The sequence below is a fragment of the Giraffa tippelskirchi genome, chromosome 5 (genome assembly GCF_054371585.1).
Source record: "Giraffa tippelskirchi isolate mGirTip1 chromosome 5, T2T-mGirTip1v1.2.pri, whole genome shotgun sequence".
In the NCBI taxonomy this organism is placed as follows: domain Eukaryota; kingdom Metazoa; phylum Chordata; class Mammalia; order Artiodactyla; family Giraffidae; genus Giraffa; species Giraffa tippelskirchi.
The window spans coordinates 80,280,891-80,302,292 of record NC_137279.1 but is presented as its reverse complement, the minus strand read 5'-3'; the positions used below and the strand labels follow the sequence as shown (position 1 = coordinate 80,302,292).

Sequence of the window (21,402 nt, the reverse complement as noted above, 5' to 3'; positions counted from 1 at the left end):
TGTGCGGGGCAGGCCAATGAGCTGACTGCTGTGGCCGGCGCGGGGCCCAGGCCCGGCACCCTGCTGGCAGGCTGTGGCTGGGGCCGCGAGCGGGGAGCGCTACGTGGAGGTGCTAGCCGATACCGGCGACGACGGGTCCAGAGCCCTCGGCCAGGAGCCTAGCTAACTGCAGTGGGGACCGGGGTCCGGGGCCGCGGCGGCTGCGGCGGGAGGACGATGGCAGCGCCCGCCGGGGCTGGAGCACTGATTGCATCCCCAAACCGCAGGCGCTGTCTGTGGTCTGTGCTGGCGGCGGCGCTCGGGCTCTGTGAGTGATGCTGCGGCCAGAGCGGGGGCGGCGGGACCTGGTGACCGGCCCTGCGCTTGCGGGGCGCAGGGGTGGGGAGGGGGCGCGGCCTGCTTGCCCTGGGGCCTGGGGAACTGAGCTGGCGGGCGGAGAGCGCGGGCCCCGCAACCGGCTGGAAAGGCGCGGAGCCTCTTTCTTCTTCCTGGATCCTTGCGTGTAGAGGAAGCGGGGAGAATTCCCTACTTTGATCATTCTGGGGAGCGGGCCCGGCGGGCGGCTGCACTGTGCCTTCGCTGAGTCGCCCACCTTCTCCGCTTGGTGACTCTGGGTCGCCCAGGCCCAACTGGGATTCCGGTTCAGGAGCCCGGGCTTCGGGCATTTTCCACCTTTGGGAGTCGGCGGAAGGTTGCAGTTTTCTTCTGTGGGGCCTTTGTTGGTTTGTTTCCCCGTTGAACGACTTTTGTTTTACCTTGTTGGTTCCATTTCCAGTGCTCTCCAACCCATTTTTTAAGTCTCGGAAATGCAAGGGCCCCAGAGTTTCATATGTCTTATCTCTAACCTGCAGAGCACCAAGAAGAAATTAGCATTACTTCTGGGTTAGGGTGCAAAGAGCTGAAATACCACTGGAATGACCTAGCTTAACAAAGTTTCATGAAATCCATAATAATTCTAGACATAGTCACCATAGTTTGACAAGACATAGGATTAAAAGGCACATCTGTCTTTATTAAAAAAAAAAAAAATCACATTTTTTCCTTTGCCAGATATCATAAGTGAGATATAAGGTTTAAAACCTCAGGCTGGATTTACTGAATTGGATGAATTGTTTTACAGGCATCTGCAATGGTGTCTGCCATAGGACATTTTTGTGTATTGTTGCTCAAAGCAGTGAACTTATTGCTGTCTCAGAATGTGGTTAAGTTATGGTTATAAAGAGAGCCAGCTCCTAAGAAACCGTGATTTGTTCATTTCTTTGTTTTGCAAAAATATCAGTTGCATCACATTATCTGAACATGAAAAAACTCAATAATAACTTTCACAGAAAAGCCCTGTAATGTAATTTTTGGAGCCAGGAAAAATATTTAATGAATGACTTCAGGAACTATAAAGTGTAAAAGTCCCTCCATTCTCTGGTGGTTGCTAGGTGAAGATATACTTTGTGTATAAGACAATCCATTCTGTATAAATCTCTTCTGAAGGAAAAACGTTAGGAGCATGTGATTTTGTTGGTGCTGGTGGTGATGGTAATATTTGTGTTTTAGTGAACAAGTAGAAAATAGCTTAAAACTAATGTGTATCAGAAATCTTGTTTATTCAGACAGAATTATTATGCATGAGAGGCTGACCTCTGTATTGAGGACAAAAGCAGTCAGAGAAATCTTAATTAAACTCAGAGTACTAAAAAGTAGCTGAACTGAAAAAATAAATATTAATGGATACTAATACAAAAAGATCATCAGAATTACATCAATACATACCTTGGACATAGCTAGCTCTTCAGTAATGAAAGATGAATGCTGATGTCTGAAAGTCAGCGCTGTTGTTATTGGTTAATTTTAGAAAACTACTGAATGTCTCTTCTTTCAGGCTACCTTTTCTTGTCATGAATACTATACATAGCAGTTCATGTTTTACAGAAAGCCTTCTTAGGTTTGATCTAGATACAGTTATTCCACAAACATTTACTAATCATTTTTTATAAGTACCAAGCACCTCAAGTATTCTAGGAAAGATAGTCCCTGGCCTCACATAATTTGCAGTTCAGTGGGAGAAACAAACTGTGATACGCAATAGAAGAAGTCTTTCATTAATGGTTTGCTGTAAAAGCACAGAGGAGAATCATCATCTCAGACTGAATTTCAGGCTGCTAAAGGAAAGGGATGCTTGAACTAAGTAGGTGTTGGGAGAAAACAGTACATGCAGAGTCATGAATGAACCCGTTGGTCAGTCAGCGTGGTGAGAGGTTGAAGTGTATAGGAGAGATGGTAGGAGACCCAGCCAGAGGCTCTAACTCCCAATGGACCTTGTTTGCCATTCATAAGGCTAAATTTTATCCTAAGGGTATAGAGAGCCTGTGAAGGATTTCTCTGATTATTGAGATGTGAAGGGTGGGTTTGAATGATGTGAGGTTGAAGAAACCAGAGTGTTATGTAAGAAACAAGAGCAGGAGGATTGAAGACCTGAATTAAAATGGTGGGTTATGAAGAGAGGACATATCCACAAACTTGTTAGGAAGTAAATTTGATGGGGCTTGGAAATTGATTTGATGTGGACTTAAAAGAGAAGAGTATAAGATGATCCTAAGTTTTGCACTTAGGAAGCTAGGCATAGTTCTGCAAAGTTATGCTTTTCACAGATGAAGAATATGGGATGAGGAAAAAGAAATGTTGGAGGAAGAGGATGATGAAGTTACTTTTGGATATGTTGAGTTTAAGATGCTGCTGAAATATCTCAATAGAAATGGGACAGTTGGGTAGATGGTTCTAGAGGTGAGGAGAAAGTTCTGGAAGGAGATGTGGATCTGGGAGGCTTTATGTGGGTAGTAGTTAAAGCTATGGATTGCTTGGATGAGGTCAGCAAGGGAGAGTCCTTGAAGGAAATAGCAGAAGGCCAAGAACAGAATTCTGGGGTATATGGAACCTGAGAAGGAGACTCGTTGAGTAAGAGAAGAACCAGAAGAATGCTGTCTTGGAAACGGAGAGTGTGAAGTTTTAAGGGAGTTTTAACTGTCAGATGAAGAGTGTGAACACTTCAAGGATTCACTGAATTTGACAATTGGAGTGTCTTTGGTAAGCTTTAGGTAGGCTTGAACACACAGATCATGAAGAAGAAATCTCAGTAATTTGCACCACCCACTTCAATAAATGGCACCATCATCCATCTAATTGCTCAACCCAGAAACCTAGGATCCACCGTAGTTCACTTCCTACCCTTCAGTCCCCACATCCATTCAGCTCTCCCATCTCCAAAATACCTCTAGGACTCACCCACTTTTTTTTTTCCCTCACCCACTTTTTTCCTATTGGTGGTCTACTCCTAGATTTTTGGTTGAAATCACTGTCATTTTTTGGCTATGTTACTGTGGTACTACAGTAGCCTCCCAGCTGGTCTCCCCATTTCCCCCTTGCATCTTTTTAGTTCCTTCTTTACACAACCACAAGAATGATTTTTATAAAAATGCAAATCAGTTCGTATAGCTTTCTTGTTTAAAATTCTTAATGGCTTCCCATTGCACTCTGACATTCCAACTTCTCCCCGTGGCCTACAGTTCTCTACATGATCTGGCTTCTGCCTGCCACTCTGACTTCAACTTTTGCCACTTGCTCACTATATTCAAGCCATGCTGCCATCTTTCTTGAAGAAGAAATGGCAACTCACTCCAGTGTTCTTGGCTAGAGAATCCCGTGGACAGAGGAGCATGGTGGGCTGCTGTCAGTAGGGTCACACAGAGTCAGACACGACTGAAGCAACTTAGCATGCATGCATGCATTGGAGAAGGAAATGGCAACCCACTCCAGTGTTCTTGCCTGGAGAATCCCAGGGACGGGGGAGCCTGGTGGGCTGCCGTCTATGGGGTCGCACAGAGTCGGACACGACTGAAGCGACTTAGCGGTGGCAGCAGCAGCAGCCATCTTCTGCTCTCCGACACTCATTCCCAGACACTCATTCCCATCTCGGGTCCTTTGCACTTGATACCTGATGTGTTCTTTCCCCAGAATTGCCCAGAGCGGTCTCATTTTCATCAGTGAGGCCTTGGCCCAAGTGTCACTTCCTCAGGGAGGCCTTCTCCAATCACCCTGTCCAGTGGGGATCCCTGTTATCATTACTTGACCCTTTGTTTATGTCCTTATTGTAATTTCTCACTGTTTGGTGGGTCTCTTTTCTCTTTCACTAGAACCCGGGACAGAGATCGTGTTGATCTTGTTTATAGAAGTATCCCTAGTGCTTAGTGTAGTGAATATGATAGATATTAAGAAATATTTATTAAATGGCAAGGAGGCTTAGGCATGTCTTGATAACAGCTTATTAGTAGTTTGCTGCATGTGTTAGGATTTGTCCTGGCACATAGGAGGTGTCCAAGAAATGTTTGTTAAAAGAATGAATATTTTTTCCAAGTTTATATTTATGCATTATCTGATAGTTTTCATTCTTTAAGTACTATTTCATATTCCTCAGATATATATGGAATAAATTAACATTCTTCAATCACTTTAAGCACTATAGTTCTGGAATTACTACCTATTATGTACTATAATTGTTTTATCATGTTTGTTGTAGTATCTTAAATGTTTTATCAATAAAACTTTTCTGTTTTTTGGTGCTTGTTACTGTCTCAAATGCAGACTTGAGACGCTTCCGCTGTAGTTCAAAGGCCACTAATCTGATTAGCAATTCCCTCAGCCTTTTACTTCTTATTTACTAGTTGGGATAATAAAATAAATATTTAGTCTTTTTTTTTTTTAATACTCTACCATACATTTTTGTCTGAACTCCAGGGTATTCAGTGGGCTCAGAAGCTGCCAAAAAAAGAAAGACAATATTAAGTGAAAGATATATGTATAAAGTACATAAAATGCAAATTTGTTTTTTTTACAAAGTCTTTATTCACTTATTCAACCAAATGAACACCTTCTGGGTACCATGCACTGTTCAGGTACCTTGGATACGGCAGGGAGCCTAGATTCTAGTGGAAGGTGACAGACTATTCAAATAAATAATGAATATCAAAGGGCAGTTGGTCCTTTGGCAATCACAATTTAAGATATTCGCCAATTGTGAAAGTTTGCAGTAAAAAAAAGAGAGACTTTTCTGTTGTGCGTGCAGTGCTCCCAATGCAGGAGACATGGGTTCCATCCCTGGTCAGGGAAGTAAGATCCCACATGCCACGCAGTGTGGTCAAAAAAAAAAAAGAAAAAAAAGGAGAGAGAGAATACTATTGGCATTACAGAATAGATGTTTTTTAAACTTGTGAAGGATCCATTATGAGATTTCATTAATGGTTGCTCTTTCCTATGAGTTTAAAATGTGATTTAATTGGGGAAAACATGATATACACGGTTTTTCAGAAATATTGCTGCCTCCTTTCCACCTGGCAAATGCTGGTCTACCTACTAAGTATGTCTCACGTTCCTTTCTATTACGACTAAGGCTAATTTAGTGCAGCCTCCATCACATTTCTCCTGGTTGAGTAGAATCTTCTAACTGGAACCCAGTTATGTTTTTACTGAAGTTGTATCTTTTACCTGAGAATTTGGATTCTCTGTGTAGGATATGCATCTCACATGAACCTAAACCTTGCAAAGATTATTTTAAAAATATTTTTTGACATATACACACTACTATATTTATTATTTATTTTTATTTATTTTTGGCTGCACTGAGTCTTCAATGCTGCATGCAGGCTTTCTCTAGTTGCCGAGAGTGGGAGCTACTCTTTAGTTGCAATGCACGGGCTTCTCATTGCAATAGCTTCTTTTGTTGGAGATCACAGGCTCTAGGCACATGGACTTCAGTACCTGCAGCATGCAGGCTTAGTAGTTGTGACTTGCTCAACGGCACGCGGGCTTCAGTAGTTGCTGCACGGGGGCTGACTACTTGTGGCTTGTGGGCCCTAGAGCGTAGTGGTGGCACACGGGCTCTAGAGTGTGGGCTCAGTAGTTGTGGCACAGGGACATGTGGCACCTACCCAGACCAGGGATCAAATCCGTGTCCCCTGCATTGGCAGGCAGATTCTTATCCACTGCGACACCAGGGAAGTCCCACAAAGATTTTAATCTTGCTCTCCAAGACTATTGTTGTCATTTTTTAAAAAGAGAATAAATGGTTTGCTTTGACATGGAATTCATTATAGATTAGTTTGTTCTTTCTAGCTTCCACTAAAGGAAATTTAATTATTAAAAAAAACTAGAAGCATTGCCTGAAGTCTCAAGTATCTTGAGGCTCTTGGTCTGGCTCCCTAAGGCTGGTGAGATATGAAGCCTTTGCATATCTTGAATGATAGTCCTTTATTCCTTTTCTACTTTTGTTTTGCCAAATATTTGACATTAGCAATGCCCAAAGTCATTGGAATTTTGGCTGCTTAGAAGGTGGAGGTCAGTTGGCTTTGTGATCATTCAGTTCAGTTCAGTCGCTCATTCGTGTCCGACTCTCTGTGACCTCATGGGCTGCAGCACGCCAGGCCTCCCTGTCTATCACCAACTCCCGGAGCTTATTCAAACTCATGTCCATTGAGTCGAGGATGCCATCCAATCATCTCATCCTCTGCTGTCCCCTTCCTTCTTCTCCTGCCCTCAGTCTTCAAATGAATCAGTTATTCACATCAGGTGACCAAAGTCTTGGAGTGTCAGCTTCAGCATCAGTCCTTCCAATGAATATTCAAGACTGATTTCCTTTAGGATGGACTGGTTGGATCTCCTTGCAGTCCAAGGGACTCTCAAGAGTCTTCTCCAACACCACAGTTCAAAAGCATCAATTCTTCCGTGCTCAGCTTTCTTTATGGTCCAACTCTCACATCCATACATAACTCCTGGAAAAACCATAGCTTTGACTAGATGGACCTTTGTTGGCAAAGGAATGTCTCTGCTTTTTAATATGCTGCCTAGGTTGGTCATAACTTTTCTTCCAAGGAGCAATAGTCTTTTAATTTCATGGCTGCAGTCACCATCTGCAGTGATTTTGGAGCCCCCAAAAATAAAGTCTCTCACTGTTTGCACTGTTTTCCCATCTATTTGCCATGAAGTGATGGGACCGGATGTCATGATCTTAGTTTTTGAATGTTGAATTTTAAGTCAACTTTTTCACTCTCCTCTTTCACTTTCATCAGGAGACTCTAGTTCTTCTTCGTTTTCTGCCATAAGGGTGGTGTCATCTGCATATCTGAGGTTATTGATATTTCTCCCAGCAATCTTGATTCCAGTTTGTGCTTCATCCAGCCCAGCATTTCTCATGATGTACCCTGCATATAAGTTAAATAAGCAGGGTGACAATGTACAGCCTTGACGTACTCCTTTTCCTATTTGGAACCAGTCTGTTATTCCATGTCCAGTTCTATCTGTTGCTTCCTGCCCTGCATGCAAATTTCTCAAGAGACAGGTCAAGTGGTCTAGTATTCCCATCTCTTTAAGAATTTTCCAGTGTTTGTTGTGGTCCACACAGTCAAAGGCTTTGGCATAATCAATAAAGCAGATGTTTTTCTGGAATTCTCTTGCTTTTTTGATGATCCAACAGATGTTGGCAATTTGATCTCTGGTTCCTCTGTCTTTGTGACCATTTGTAGTGCCTAAATTGAGAAATTGTCATCTTCTCCTGGGACCTTTATATCTTTGCCGTTAAGCCTCTATTTATAATTTTTTTGAATGCATGTTGGCTGCTATATAAGGGCTTCCCTGCTGGCTCAGATGGTAAAGCATCTGTCTGCAATGCAGGAGACCTGGGTTGGGAAGATCCCCTGGAGAAGGAAATGGCAGCCCACTCCAGTACTCTTGCCTGGAGAATTCCATGGACAGAGGAGCCTGGTAGGCTACTGTCCATGGGGTCGCAAAGAGTTGGACTCGACTGAGTGACTTCACTTGACTTGGGCTGCTATAATTTTTTATTCATTTATAACTTTACCTTGGTTCCATTAGGCCTTTATCCAAGAAGAGAAAGATGATTTCACTGATAAATTCTCTTTCAGTGAATTCTTTTTTTTTCCTTCCCATCCAAACTCAAGAGTCTCCTAAGAAATTAGGGTCTTTTGTAATACCTCTGATCTGCTGTCAGAGCCTGTGGGTTGAATAGATTTCCAACAGCCGTGATTCATTGTACCTAGTTCTTAGGTTTAACTAATTGGGGTTAGAGATACAATATGTCTTTGCTGAGCCTGAGTTATTTTTTCTTGTAGATGAGATTGACCCATAGAATGAAATCCATGACTTAAGCTTGTTAGTATTGTCCTGTAATCAACTGAAAAAATGTTGATGAATTTGCAGTGAACATGTTCTATACTGAGACTGTGATAGTCTATAATACTTTGGAATCTGGTGAGTTTGCTATGTGCAATTTAAAGCCATTTTTTAAATGTTTTTTATCAAAGTTAAAAAATGTATTCTTTTCTCTCCAACATTAAAGGTCACAGTGTGCAGTTATGTAAATTTAACATAACCCTGTGCTTCTTCCAGATAACACTTGAAAAGATAAAGGTGCTTTATTGTAGGCTAAGCTTCAGTGAGAACTTGGGTGACCCTATACCAGCCTGTTTCCTACGGTTATTCACATCCAGGTCATAATTGCTATATACCCTCCTCTGAAGGATATTGCTAGGAAACATAAGTAAAGGACTCAGCTTCCTAAGAGAAAATTATGTTAAAATGCAAATATTTGAGATCTCCTAAATGGTTAAGAAGTGTAGAGAGAAAGTGAGTAGTGAGTAGTTAGGAGGAAATTTTGAGTTAATTAACCCATTATCTTTCTAGATATAGATACAGGTATATATATCTTTCTCTTTTCAACCAAGTATAACTTAGAAGTTTGGATATAAAACTAGGTTCATGTTGCTTCTTTTGTTCTGCTCTCATTTATTGAGTCTGTACCATGTGCCAGGCCTTTGCTAACCAATTTATATGCATTATTTCATCTCCTTACAATTCTGTGTGGTAATTATTATTTTTATTAATTTTACAGATGAAGAAACTAAGAATCAGACAGGTTGTGTAATGTGCAAAATCACTTAGCTAATGTGTAGTAGAAGTGGGACTCAAAACTGCAAAGAATGTATTTGCAACCACTCTGCATTATTATGGGTTTCCCTGGTGGCTCAGATGGTAAAGAATCTCCCTGCAATGCAGGAGACCCTGGTTCAGTTCCTGTGTCAGGAAGATCCCCTGGAGAAGGGAATGGCAACCAACTCCAGTATTCTTGCCTGGAGAATTCCATGGATAGAGGAGCCTGGTGGGCTGTAGTCCATGGGATCACAAAGAGTTGGACACGACTGAGTGACTAATACTTTCACTTTCTTCATTATTATAGAATTTCTCCTTCAAAGTCTCTAACCACTTTTTCAGAAGTTTCCAGAGTGTCTTAAATGTTTGCAAAAAATCCTTTAACTGTCCCAGGGTGTCCACCAGTGTCCTGTGTCTGTGGTCATGTTTGTGCCAAGAGCCCCATGCCTTGATGCTCCAACCTAGAGGACGAAGCTGCCATGTTGAAGCCTTCCTCACTGATGATGCAGAATTGTGCCCTACTACTCCCTAGGGATTGTGAGTGGTATGGTTCTTGTAGTTTCTCATGCTGTTATTGCTCCCTCTAGCTAGGACACAGCATGAATCCATTTATCCAAGTGTCTGAGGAGCCGTATGAGGCTCAGAAATGTACCTTGCCCCTCATGTGGACCAAGCTACTGAGCCTTCCCTCTTCACTTGGGCTGAGTTTCTCCCTGGAAGCTGTGCAGATCCTTCTGCAGTTAGACTCCTGGCAGGCTTGCCTTACAAGATGTCCAAACAATCTCAGAATGTTCAAACCAAAAGCTCCTCACTGGCACCTTTCCTGGCCCTTCCACCCCACTGGCAGAGGTTCTGTAGCCCCGCTGCCTTTCTGCCTGCCTCAAGCAGGAGTTCCAGCTCTTGTCTCTTAACTCGTAGGGACTTTTGTTCTGGATCAGTTTCATCTGTTTGGAATTTACTCCAAACCCCCACCCCCAGTGAATGCAAATATAGAAGAACCCTGGTAAGGCTTGATGAATTTTATATACTAGAGAAATTAGAGAATATTTTAATAATAAGCAGAGATGATGCTGATTTGTATATGGATTTCAGAACAGAAAATGCTGAGGAGCAATTTCTCATTTCCAATTATAGGTCCACAGTCTTATCAGCAATTCTGAAATCCCAAAAGCTCTGAAAACTGAAAGTTTTTTCCTAAGTTTGATACATACTCTTTTAGCTGCAAAATTTGACCTGAACTAGTAATAGACTATTTCAATTGTGATCCACTTGGAAAACTAATCATATGTTTCACCACAGAAATACCTATATGGTTGATTGTGGGATACTGTCTTATACCCAACTGGGGCTGTTGTATAATATATAGTATATGCATTGTGTTAATTTTGTGAAATCTGAAAAATTCTACCTCCTAAAACACATCTAATGGCACCCCACTCCAGTACTCTTGCCTGGAAAATCCCACGGACGGAGGAGCCTGGTAGGCTGCAGACCATGGGGTCGCTAAGAGTTGGAAACGACTGAGCGACTTCACTTTCACTTTTCACTTTCATACATTGGAGAAGGAAATGGCAACCCACTCCAGTGTTCTTGCCTGGAGAATCCCAGGGACGGCGAAGCCTCGTGGGCTGCCATCTATGGGGTCACACAGAGTCGAACACCACTGAAGCGATTTAGCAGCAGCAGCAAAACACATCTAGTACATAAAGCTAATGGCTTGCTACTTAAAACACCTTCATTCAAACTCGTTTAACTTTTGCTAGTTTGGACCCTGTGGCCTTGTCTTTATTCAACTGATTTAAGTCTGAGAATTGATGGAGGAGATGTGACTTTCTATTTTTGTGATTCAAGTTAGACTTCTATTCATATGACCTAGAACTTTTCTGCTTATACAGATCAAATAAGAATTTAGTGGGCTGCCCACCTGTATCATTTCCAGGAACACTATGATCAACTAACCAATGCTGCCAGTCTCTGAGTCAGACTATTCTGGCTACTGCTTCCCCCCTGCTGTTGCTATGGGAACACACTTGCCTTTGGCAGCTGAGTGCTACCACTTGGATCCAGTTCCTTCCATTGCCGTTAGGGAACATCACATCAGTGTTAGCAGTTCCCTCCGCAAGTTCTGGCCTGCTGAGGAGAGTGGTCCCAGAACTCTTCAAGGATGCTGGGGCTCTCCTCACAGATTTTTTTCTCATAGTTATGCAGAAAGGCATGTCTTTTGGACCTGGGGGTGGATGATTTGTCTTAAATGACAATCCAGATCAGAAGATTGGAATCAATGTATATGCACTATTGATACTATGTATAAAATAGGTAACTAACGAGAACCTTTTGACTGTGTGGATCACAATAAACTGTGGAAAATTCTGAAAGAGATAGGAATACCAGACCACCTGACCTGTCTCTTGAGAACCCTGTATGCAGGTCAGGAAGCAACAGTTAGAACTGGACATGGAACAACAGACTGGTTCCAAATAGGAAAAGGAGTACGTCAATATTGTCACCCTGCTTATTTAACTTATATGCAGAGTACATCATGAGAAATACTGGGCTGGAAGAAACACAAGCTGGAATCAAGATTGCCGGGAGAAGTATCAGTAACCTCAGATACGCAGATGACACCACCCTTATGGCAGAAAGTGAAGAAGAACTAAAGAGCCTCTTGATGAAAGTGAAAAAGGAGAGTGAAAAAGTTGGCTTAAAGCTCAACATTCAGAAAACTAAGATCATGGCATCTGGTCCCATCACTTCATGGCAAATAGATGGGGAAACAGTGGAAACAGTGTCAGACTTTATTTTTCTGGGCTCCAAAATCACTGCAGATGGTGACTGCAGCCATGAAATTAAAAGATGCTTACTCCTTGGAAGGAAAGTTATGACCAACCTAGATAGCATATTTAAAAGCAGAGACATTGCTTTGCCAACAAAGGTCCATCTAGTAAAGGCTATGGTTTTTCCAGTAGTCATGTATGAATGTGAGAGTTGGACGGTGAAGAAAGCTGAGTGCCAAAGAACTGATGCTTTTGAACTGTGGTGTTGGAGAAGACTCTTGAGAGTCCCTTGGACTGCAAGAAGATCCAACCAGTCCATCCTAAAGGAGATCAGTCCTGGGTGTTCACTGGAAGGACTGATGTTGAAGCTGAAACTCCAATACTTTGGCCACCTCATGCAAAGAGTTTACTCATTCGAAAAGACCCTGATGCTGGGAAGGATTGAGGGCAGGAGGAGAAGGGGACGACAGAGGATGAGATGGTTGGATGGCATCACCGACTCGATGGACTTGGGTTTGGGTAGACTCCGGGAGTTGGTGATGGATAGGAAGGGCTGGCCTGCTGCGATTCGTGGGGTCGCAAAGAGTCAGACACGGCTGAGCGACTGAACTGAACTGAATGAGAACCTACTATATAGCACAGGGAACTCTACTCAGTGCTCTGTGGTAACCTAAATGGGAAGGAAATCCAGAAAAGTGGGGGTATATGTAAACGTATAGCTGATTCACTTGGTGCTGTAGCAGAAACTAACACAACATTGTAAAGCAACTACAATAAAAAGTAATTAAAAAGAAGACAAATTCCCTCTAACTTTCCAATTTCCCTGAGCCTTTGAATCCCTTCTTCTTCATTAAACCAAGGCAGATCTGGCATTTCAAGCTCATTTTCTGTGTGTCACTTTTGGCCCATGTTTTAGCCAAGGGACCAATACAAACTGTTAGCGCTGTTTCTAATGCTCTTGAGTTGCAACATTAAATGCAGAATATCTGTTTATTGGGCTCTTATTGACCAATTTGGCCTGATTCAGCTTTATGTTCCTACCACCATTGTTCTGCATACTTAGTATCCATTCTACACATATTCCTTGGATTTCTGTCTGTTGTTATTCAGTCACTGAGTTGTGTCCAAACTCTTTGGGACCTCATGGACTACAGCACACCAGGCCTCCCTGTCCATCACCATCTCTTGGAGCCTGCTCAAACTCATATCCATTGAGTTGGTGATGCCATCAGCTATCTCGTCTTCTGTCATCACCTTCTCCTTCTGCCTTCAGTCTTTCCCAGCATCAGGGTCTTTTCCAATGAGTCATCTCTTTGCATCAGGTGACCACAGTATTGGAGCTTCAGCTTCAGCATCAGTCCTTCCAATGAATATTCGGGACTGATTTTCTTTAGGATTGACTGGTTTGATCTTCTTGCAGTCCAAGGGACTCGCAAGAGTCTTTTCTAACATATCAGTTCGAAAGCATCAATTCTTCTATCTGTGTGAATTAGAAAAATCAAGTAGTTCTGTTGGAATGTACTGCATCTCCTCATGGGTCATACTCTACCCGTAGGAGCCTTTTGTGCCTTGAGGCTAGTGATAAGTCTAGAAACAAAAAGTAGTGGTTGGGCTGGGTCCTGAGGACACTCTTCAGTGTCTTTCAAGGCAGCTGCCTCAGGGGAGTCCATTAATGTTTCTGGGCAAAGCAGGGTTAATCCCAGGCTGGGGTATGCTTATACTGGTAGAGAAAACTCATTCATAGGGGGTTCACATCCCCAGATTTATCAGGGTCTTCCTACGTGGTCCTCATTACTTCTCAGTACCCTCCCTTTGATAGTAGGTACCTTGTGAAGTTGGAGATTCAAATTGCTTTGTAATTCAGCCAGTCTCAGGATGAGATTTTTGGGTTTGGTTTTCGCAGGGTCAGCTCTATGGCTGTAGGAGATAAGTACTCCTTTCAAGGAAGAAGTTTTCTGGTCATTTATGAGCTCTTGAGTTGGGAATTTGAATCCCTGAGCTCATCCCATTCTTTCTGACTTTGCTTAGTGACTATAGGAGCAAATTAACCAACATCATTATCCTCATTAGTTTGACAAAAAATGTTCAAAAGTGTCATATACATGGTCATCCCAAACTCCTCCTTTTGTAATTTCTTGATTGGGCGTATTCATTAGTGATGTTTTGTATATCTCTGTTGCCATATTTTGCCAGGGACTATCAGTGCTCTCTTTACTAAATGGTCATTAGTGCTTTAAATCTAATCAGAGTGGAGAGCCAATTCCCCAAACTCCAGAACCAATTCAGAAAATTCATCCTTAAGATTCTGTTCTAGAAAGAACCACTCTTGATACCAAAATCTGTTTTAGTCAGAATTGTCCAGAGACACAGGACCAGCAGGACAGATGGATGGGTGCGTGGATATTTTAAGTGAATGAATCACACAGTGGACTCCACCACTTTGTTGTTGTTGAGTCATTAAGTCACATCCATCTCTTTGCAACGCCATGGACTGCAGCACGCCAGGCTTCCCTGTCCTTCACTATCTTCCAGAGTTTGCTCAAATTCATGTCCATTGAGTTGGTGATGCTATGTAACCATCTCATCCTCTGCCGCCCCCTTCTCCTTTTGCCTTCAGTCTTCCCAACATGAGAGTCTTTTCTAGTGAGTTGACTCTTTGTATCTGGTGGCCAAAGTATTGGAGCTTCAACTTCAGCATCAGTCCTTCCAATGAGTATTCAGCATTGATTTCCATTATGATTGACTGGTTTGATCTCCTTGCAGTCCAAGGAACTCTCAAGAGTCTTCTCCAGCACCACAGTTCGAAAGCATCAATTTTTGGGGGCTCAGCCTTCTTTATGGTCCAACTCTCACATCTGTACATAACTAATAGAAAAAACGCAGCTTTCACTCTATGGACCTTTGTCCACAAAGTGATGTCTTTGCCTTGTAATACTCTGTCTAGGTTTGTACAAAAAAGGTCTTAATGATCTGGATAACCATGATGGTGTGGTCACTCACCTAGAGCCAGACATCCTAGAGTATCAAGTGGGTCTTAGCAAGTATTACTAAGAACAAAGCTAGTGCAGATGATGGAATTCCAGCTGAACTAGTTCAAATCCTAAAAGATGATGCTGTTACAGTACTGCACTCAATATACCAACAAATTTGGAAAACTCATCAATGGCCACATGACTAGAAAATGTCAGTTTTCATTCCAATCCCAAAGAAGGGCAATGCCAAAGAATGTTCAAACTACTGTACAATTTGCACTCATTTCACATCCTAGCAAGATAATGCTCAAAATCCTTCAAGCTAGGCTTCAACAGTACATGAACCAAGAACTTCCAAATATACGAACTGGATTTAGAAAAGGCAGAGGAACCAGAGATTAAATTGCCAACATACATTGGATCATAGAAAAAGCAAGAGAATTCCAGAAAAACATCTGGTTTTGCTTCATTGACTACGCTAAAGCTTTTGACTGTATGTATCACAACAAACTGTGGAAAATTTTTAAAGAGATGGGAATACCAGACCACCTTACCTGCCTCCTGTGAAACCTGTATGCAGGTCAAGAAGCAACAGTTAGAACAAGACATGGAACAACAGATTGGTTCAAAATTGGGAAAGGAGTACATCACGACTGTGTGTTGTCACCCTGCTTATTTAACTTATATGCAGAGTGTGTGCACGTGTGCTAAATCACTTCAGTCATGTTCAACTCTTTGTGACCCTGTGGACTGTAGCCCACCAGGCTTCTCTGTGGGATTCTCCAGGGAAGAATATTGGAGTGGGTTGCCATGCCCTCCTCCAGGGGATCTTCCTGATCCAGGGATCGAACCACCATCTCTTATGCATTGGCAGGCAGGTTCTTTACCGCTACCACCACCTGTGAATCCCATTTGTAGAGTACGTCATGCGAAATGCAGATGATACTACCCTGATGGCAGAAAGCAAGAAGAACTAAAGAGCCTCTTGATGAAGGTTAAAGAGGAAAGTGAAAAGCTGGCTTAAAACTCAACATTCAGAAAACGAAGATATGGCATCTGGTCCCATCACTTCATGGCAAATAGATGGGGAAAAAATTAAAACAGTGACAGACTTTGTTTTCTTGGGCTCCAAAATCACTGAGTACAGTGACCACAGTCAAGAAATTAAAAGATGCTTGTCCCTTGGAAGAAAAGCTATGACAAACCTAGGCAGCATATTAAAAAACAAAGACATCACTTTGCTGACAAAGATCTGTATAGTCAAAGCTATGTTTTTTCCAGTAGTCATGTATGGATGTGAGAGTTGGTCCATAAAGAAAACTGAGCGCTGTAGAATTGATGCTTTTGAACTGTGGTGCTGAAGAAGACTCTTGAGAGTCCCTTGAACACCAAGGAGATCAAATCAGTCAATCCTAAAGAAAATCAACTCTGAATATTCATTGGAAGTACTGATACTAAAACTGAAGCTCCAGTACTTTGGCTACCTGATGCAATGAGCTGACTCATTGGAAAAGACCCTGATGCTGGGAAATATTGAAGACAGAAGCAGAGAGGGGTGACAGAGGATGAGATGGTTGGATGGCATCACTGACTCAATGGACATGAGTTTGAGGAAACTCCCAAAATTAGTGAAGAATGGGGAAGCCTGGCGTGCTGCAGTCCATGGGGTCGCAGAGTCCGACACGACTTAGTGACTGAACCTAACATTTAGGGAAGATAATCTGCTTTACTCAGACTCTGCCAGTTTCATTGGCAATCTCATCCAAAAACACATCTTCATAAAAATGTCCACAATAGTCTTTCAACAAAGATTATTGGCCCAGTTGGTGGCTCAGCCAAGTTGACACATAAAATTAACCACCACATAAGTAATGAATTATAAAAGATAAGCTGTAAGAGGAGATCTCAAATAGTTGATTTCCCTTCACTGTAAACAGTTCTCTTCCTTGCTCTATTTTAGCACTTCTTACATCTCAAGTCAGTGTGATCTGACTTCTGCCTCCTGTCACCTATTTAACACTTTAATAAATGCTCAGACAATAAAGAATCCACCTACAAGGCTGAAGACTTGGGTTTGATCCCTGGGTTGGGAAGATCCCCTAGAGAAGGGCATGGCAACCCACTCCAGTATTCTTGCCTAGAGAATCCCATGGAGAGAGAAGCCTGGTGGGCTACAGTCCATGGGGTTGCAAAAAGTTGGACACGACTGAGCGACTTTCACACACAAACACCTGAGGTTGCCAAATCAACTGACCTATTTCATGTCTTTTCTTTCTGGACTTCTTTGCTTCCTTGACATTGTTGACCACTCTAATCTTATTTCCTTTTTCTTTGTGACATTACTTCTGATTCTCATCTCTCTTCACTGTCTGTTCTAAGCATTCCCCCAGCACCAGCCTGTGCCCTAATATTGATTTTTCCTTCGGTTCTGCTCTCAACCATCTGCTAGTCTCATCATGTTCATCTTTAGTGATCTCATCTAGTTTTGTTCTTTTTTTAAATTGCAATTCATATCTGGCAGATAAAGCATTTGATAAAGATTTATTAAATAAATGGTGACTCCCAAATATATCTCCAGTTCTTTGAACTGCAGACTCTCACCCACTGAATGTCCAGAAGCAAGTTAGACTTTCTGTTTTTAAAATTCATGTGTCTCTCCTTTCCAAACTGTGCCACTGCTTCATTCCACTGGCCATTGTTCTCATAGTTTCTCATTGTCCTGTTTGCCTTTGTCTCAGACACCTAAGACTAAAACTTAAACATCATCTTAGAATCCTTCCTTTTCCTCACCCCACCTCCATGGATTTAACTAGAGTCCTCCCAATGTTCACCTTCTTTTTCTGAATCCATCTCTTCTTTCCATTGTATTAGCTGTCAATCTTTTTAAGTCCAGATGACTGCAAGAGCCTCCTAATTGGTCTCTCTAATGCTAGTCATGTTCCCCTCTGGACTACCCTCCCAGGTGTTGCCAGAGGGATCTCTTGTGGATAGACTTAATTGTGCTGCCCTTCAGGTAAGACCCTCCATCCCTCTCCATTATCTCCAGGATAAGCTTAGGTCCTTAGTTTCTGCCATTAGCTTTCTTGCACTTTGTTTACAGCGTTTCTGCATGATTCACTATTTTGTCTCCTTGATTTTCTGGATGGTATGTTTAGTCTGCCCGTTGATTACCCTTCTCCCTATTTTTTTACCTGGCTACCTCTGTGTAGCCTTCTCATCTCAAGTGCAGACTCATCTGGCAGATACTCTGCAGTAAGGCCAAGTGCCCTGCCTCTAAGCTTCTACTCTATCACTTTATTTAACATTAGCTTTTTATATGATTGTTTCACTAAATGCAGAACTGTGCCTTATTCGTCTTTAGGTTTTCATTGCTTAACACACCATCTGGAATGTAGTGGTAAATGTTTAGTGGATAGTCGGTGAACTGTTGAACTGAATCCCATGTAGGAACTATAAACATTAGAGCAGAAAGTGAGTGAAAATAGGAAGGTAGGTCCTCCCAGAACTTGGAATCTCAAGATCTAAGGAGCAGTCATTTGACAGTGATATGGCTCAGAGAGGAAACTAATCAAACTCTCAAGAGCATTGTATCCAATAAGGATGTCATGTCAGTTTATTGAGTTTCAGTGAGTATATAAATGCTGAGGTGTTAGAATGCTTAAGTGGGTTGAGTTGTTAATGTGTTTTTCTGCCTGTCCAAAGACAGACTATCCTCACAAGATTGCCCAGGGATTATAGGATCAACTTAGTGGATGTTTTGACCATGATGGCTTTAGTCATTAAGCTGAAACACCCCTCCCTCCATGATTAGGCATATAACTGACAGACACATTGGATTGGTTAAGTCACTCTCTTCACTGGACAGTGCTGTCACATGCTAACAGTGATACTTTAGACATGAGGGGGCAACCTAGAAACCTTAATTGGAAACCTTGAGAGTTTCCTACATCTTGAAAGTTTTCTTAGATAGAGAGCCTGTGATACAGAGTGTGTATCTCTACAGATGACCAACATTATTCATTGAGTGTGGATACTTATTTTTTAAAAAAATATTAGTTTATTTTTATTTTTGACTGCATTGGGTCTTAGTTGAGGCACACATTGAGACTCTGGGGCTTCCCTCTAATTATGGCGTGGGAACTCCAGAGCACATGGGCTCTATAGTTGTGGCCTGCAGGCTTAGTGGCCTGACCAGGGATGGAAGCCTCATCCCCCGCATTGGAGGGCAGATTCTTAACCACTGGACTACCAGGGAAGTCCTGATACTTTTTCTTTAAAATTCATTGACCTTCCTTTTTTTTTTTTTTTTTTTTAAATAATCAGTTCTGGGGCTTCCGTGGTGGCTCAGTGGTAAAGAATCTGCCTGCCAATGCAGGAAACACGAGTTCAATACCTCATCTGGAAAGATCCCACATGCCTTAGAACAGCTAAACCCATGCACCACAACTACTGACCCTGTGCTATAAAGCTAGTGTTCTGCAACAAGAGAAGCCACGGCAGTGAGAAGCCAGCGCACTGCAGCTGGGGAGCAGCCCCCACCCATGGCAACTAGAGAAAAGCCAAGCAGCAATGAAGACCCAGCACAGCCAGAAATGAAGTAATCAGTTTTATACAAGATGTCAAGGTACTTGTGTTTTATTTTTATTTTTTGGCGGCACTGTGTGGTATGTGGGATCTAAGTTCCCCAACCAGGGATTAAACCCACACCCCCTGCATTGGAAGCATGGAGTCTTAACCATTGAACTGCCAGGGAAGTCCCCCTCAAGGTATTTAGTGTATTAATGTTGAATGGAAAGAACGTTGGTCTTAGAAGTCAGAGTACACAAAAATGAACACACAGTGAACGCCCATGTCACCTAACTTTGCAATGGCACAAAATAAAATGAGCATGCAACCACTAACCCCATTATCTGCTGATCTCCAGTGCTCTAGTTTGTATTCTCCCTACTGTTTATAGCTGAAAATATATTATTTCTTCCATGTATGTTTATTCTTTCCTGGTTCTCCCACTAAAGTATAAATCTTCCCTAAGATCTAGAAAGCGCCTGGGACATAGTGGGAACCCAGTAAGTATTGGTTGAATATATCCATTGAGGGTTGGTAGAATGTCGCTACGCTTTGTTAAAGTTCATTAGTTAAAGGTTTTGAAACAAGAGGTCTTTTTTAATTTTTACAATAAAAATGAAAGCTTTCTAAAGCTCTAAGGTATAATTTACCTAATACAAATGTGGAAATTGAGCTCTGAAATTCTCAGTAGGTGCTGCCTTCCCATAAGCATTGCTGTGACACCCTACGAAGCTCCAGGGAGCCCATTAAGTAGCTCTATACCTGGGGAATGCAGCCAGAGAACTTGTTTGTCCTTTACTCTTGAAGAGTATCTGGATTTACCCTTTCATTCTTCATATCCCTGTTGGCCACAGTCACCTTTAGGAGGTCCCTAGGTGCATGCCATCTCTTAAGGAGCTGTTTCTTACTACTATGAGCATTTCCTACTCTGGCCATCTCTCTTACCCTTTTGTCTTCTCTGAGCCTCGTCATCACCAGAAAGTGCACCTACTCCAAACCTCATCCTATTCTTCAAGAGGACCTCCTTCTTACAGTCGCACTGCGATGCTGTCTGGAGCTCATTAAAATTTCTCATTCTTTCTCACTCTCTTGTTTATATTAGTCACTTCCTGGCTGTTCCTCTCTTCGTTTCCAGCTTGGACTCCATGGTCCATTGTTATAATCATTCCCTTTCAAATACTCCTACCTCTCTTGCCTTTCTGTCCCTTTGTTGTAATCAACTGACTGACCCCCAACCCTATCATCTCTTTTCATCTCTTCAAGGATCTGTTGCTTTAGTCATTGCCTCTCTTTGGATCATTTTTGTTACAACATAAACAAGCTCTGGAATTTTTAATCTTTAAAAATCCTTTCCTGGTCCCACAGTCTCCCTAGCTACACTTCCAGACACCAGCTCTCAATAAAATTTCTGAAAAACTGTCTGTACTCTTTCCTGTCTTTGTACAGATCTCTGCCCTTCCCACCTACTCTCACAGCTGCCTCCTCCACACCACTGAAATTTCTCACATCAGGATTACCAGTGCACCGCAAGTTGCCAAACTCTCTTGATCCTTTTCTGTAGTCATTATCCAAGACCCCCTCTCACTCCTCTTCTCTTCACTTTCCTGACACCCCATCCTCTAGTTTTCTTCCCTTCTCACAATCTGCTCCCTTTCACCCACCTTTGACAGGATCTTCCCTCTCTGCACAGCTGATCTTATGTGGTGGTGTTCCTCAAGACTTAGGCCTGACCTTCATCTTTTACTACATTATTTTATGAGATGATGGCATTTTCTTCTGTGGTTTTAAATACCACCTGTATGCTCATAACTTCAGAAATTTATACTCAACCCAGACCTCTGAGTTTCAGACCTGCATATTCCGTTCCCTACTTAACTACATTTGGAGGTCTCATAGACTTCGCAAACTTAACATTTCCAAAAATTGAGGTTGATTTCTGTTCGTTCTCCCCAGTTAAGTCTCTAGCTCTGTAAGCACCTTGATTTATCCAGGTGTTCAAACCAGAAACTCAGGCATTACTCTTGGTTTATTCTTTTTCTTCATTCTCATATTCAGTTGTTCACAAGAAGTTCTGTTGATTATCCATTTCTCTTTCCATCTTTTCT

General features: G+C 42.2%; 1 protein-coding gene across 2 annotated transcripts in view; it reads left to right on the top strand.

The window, feature by feature from the left end:
- The first annotated feature begins 32 nt into the window (after window positions 1-32).
- MPZL1 (myelin protein zero like 1) overlaps window positions 33-21,402 on the top strand; it is an 84,205-nt gene continuing 62,835 nt past the window's right edge. For both annotated transcript variants that reach the window (XR_014053389.1, XM_081489262.1), the window contains exon 1: window positions 33-307. Coding sequence is in view for 1 of the 2 variants with exons in the window: in XM_081489262.1 (XP_081345388.1) it covers window positions 217-307 (91 nt within the window). In the remaining variant the exon portion in view is untranslated. The remainder of the gene's footprint in view (window positions 308-21,402) is intronic.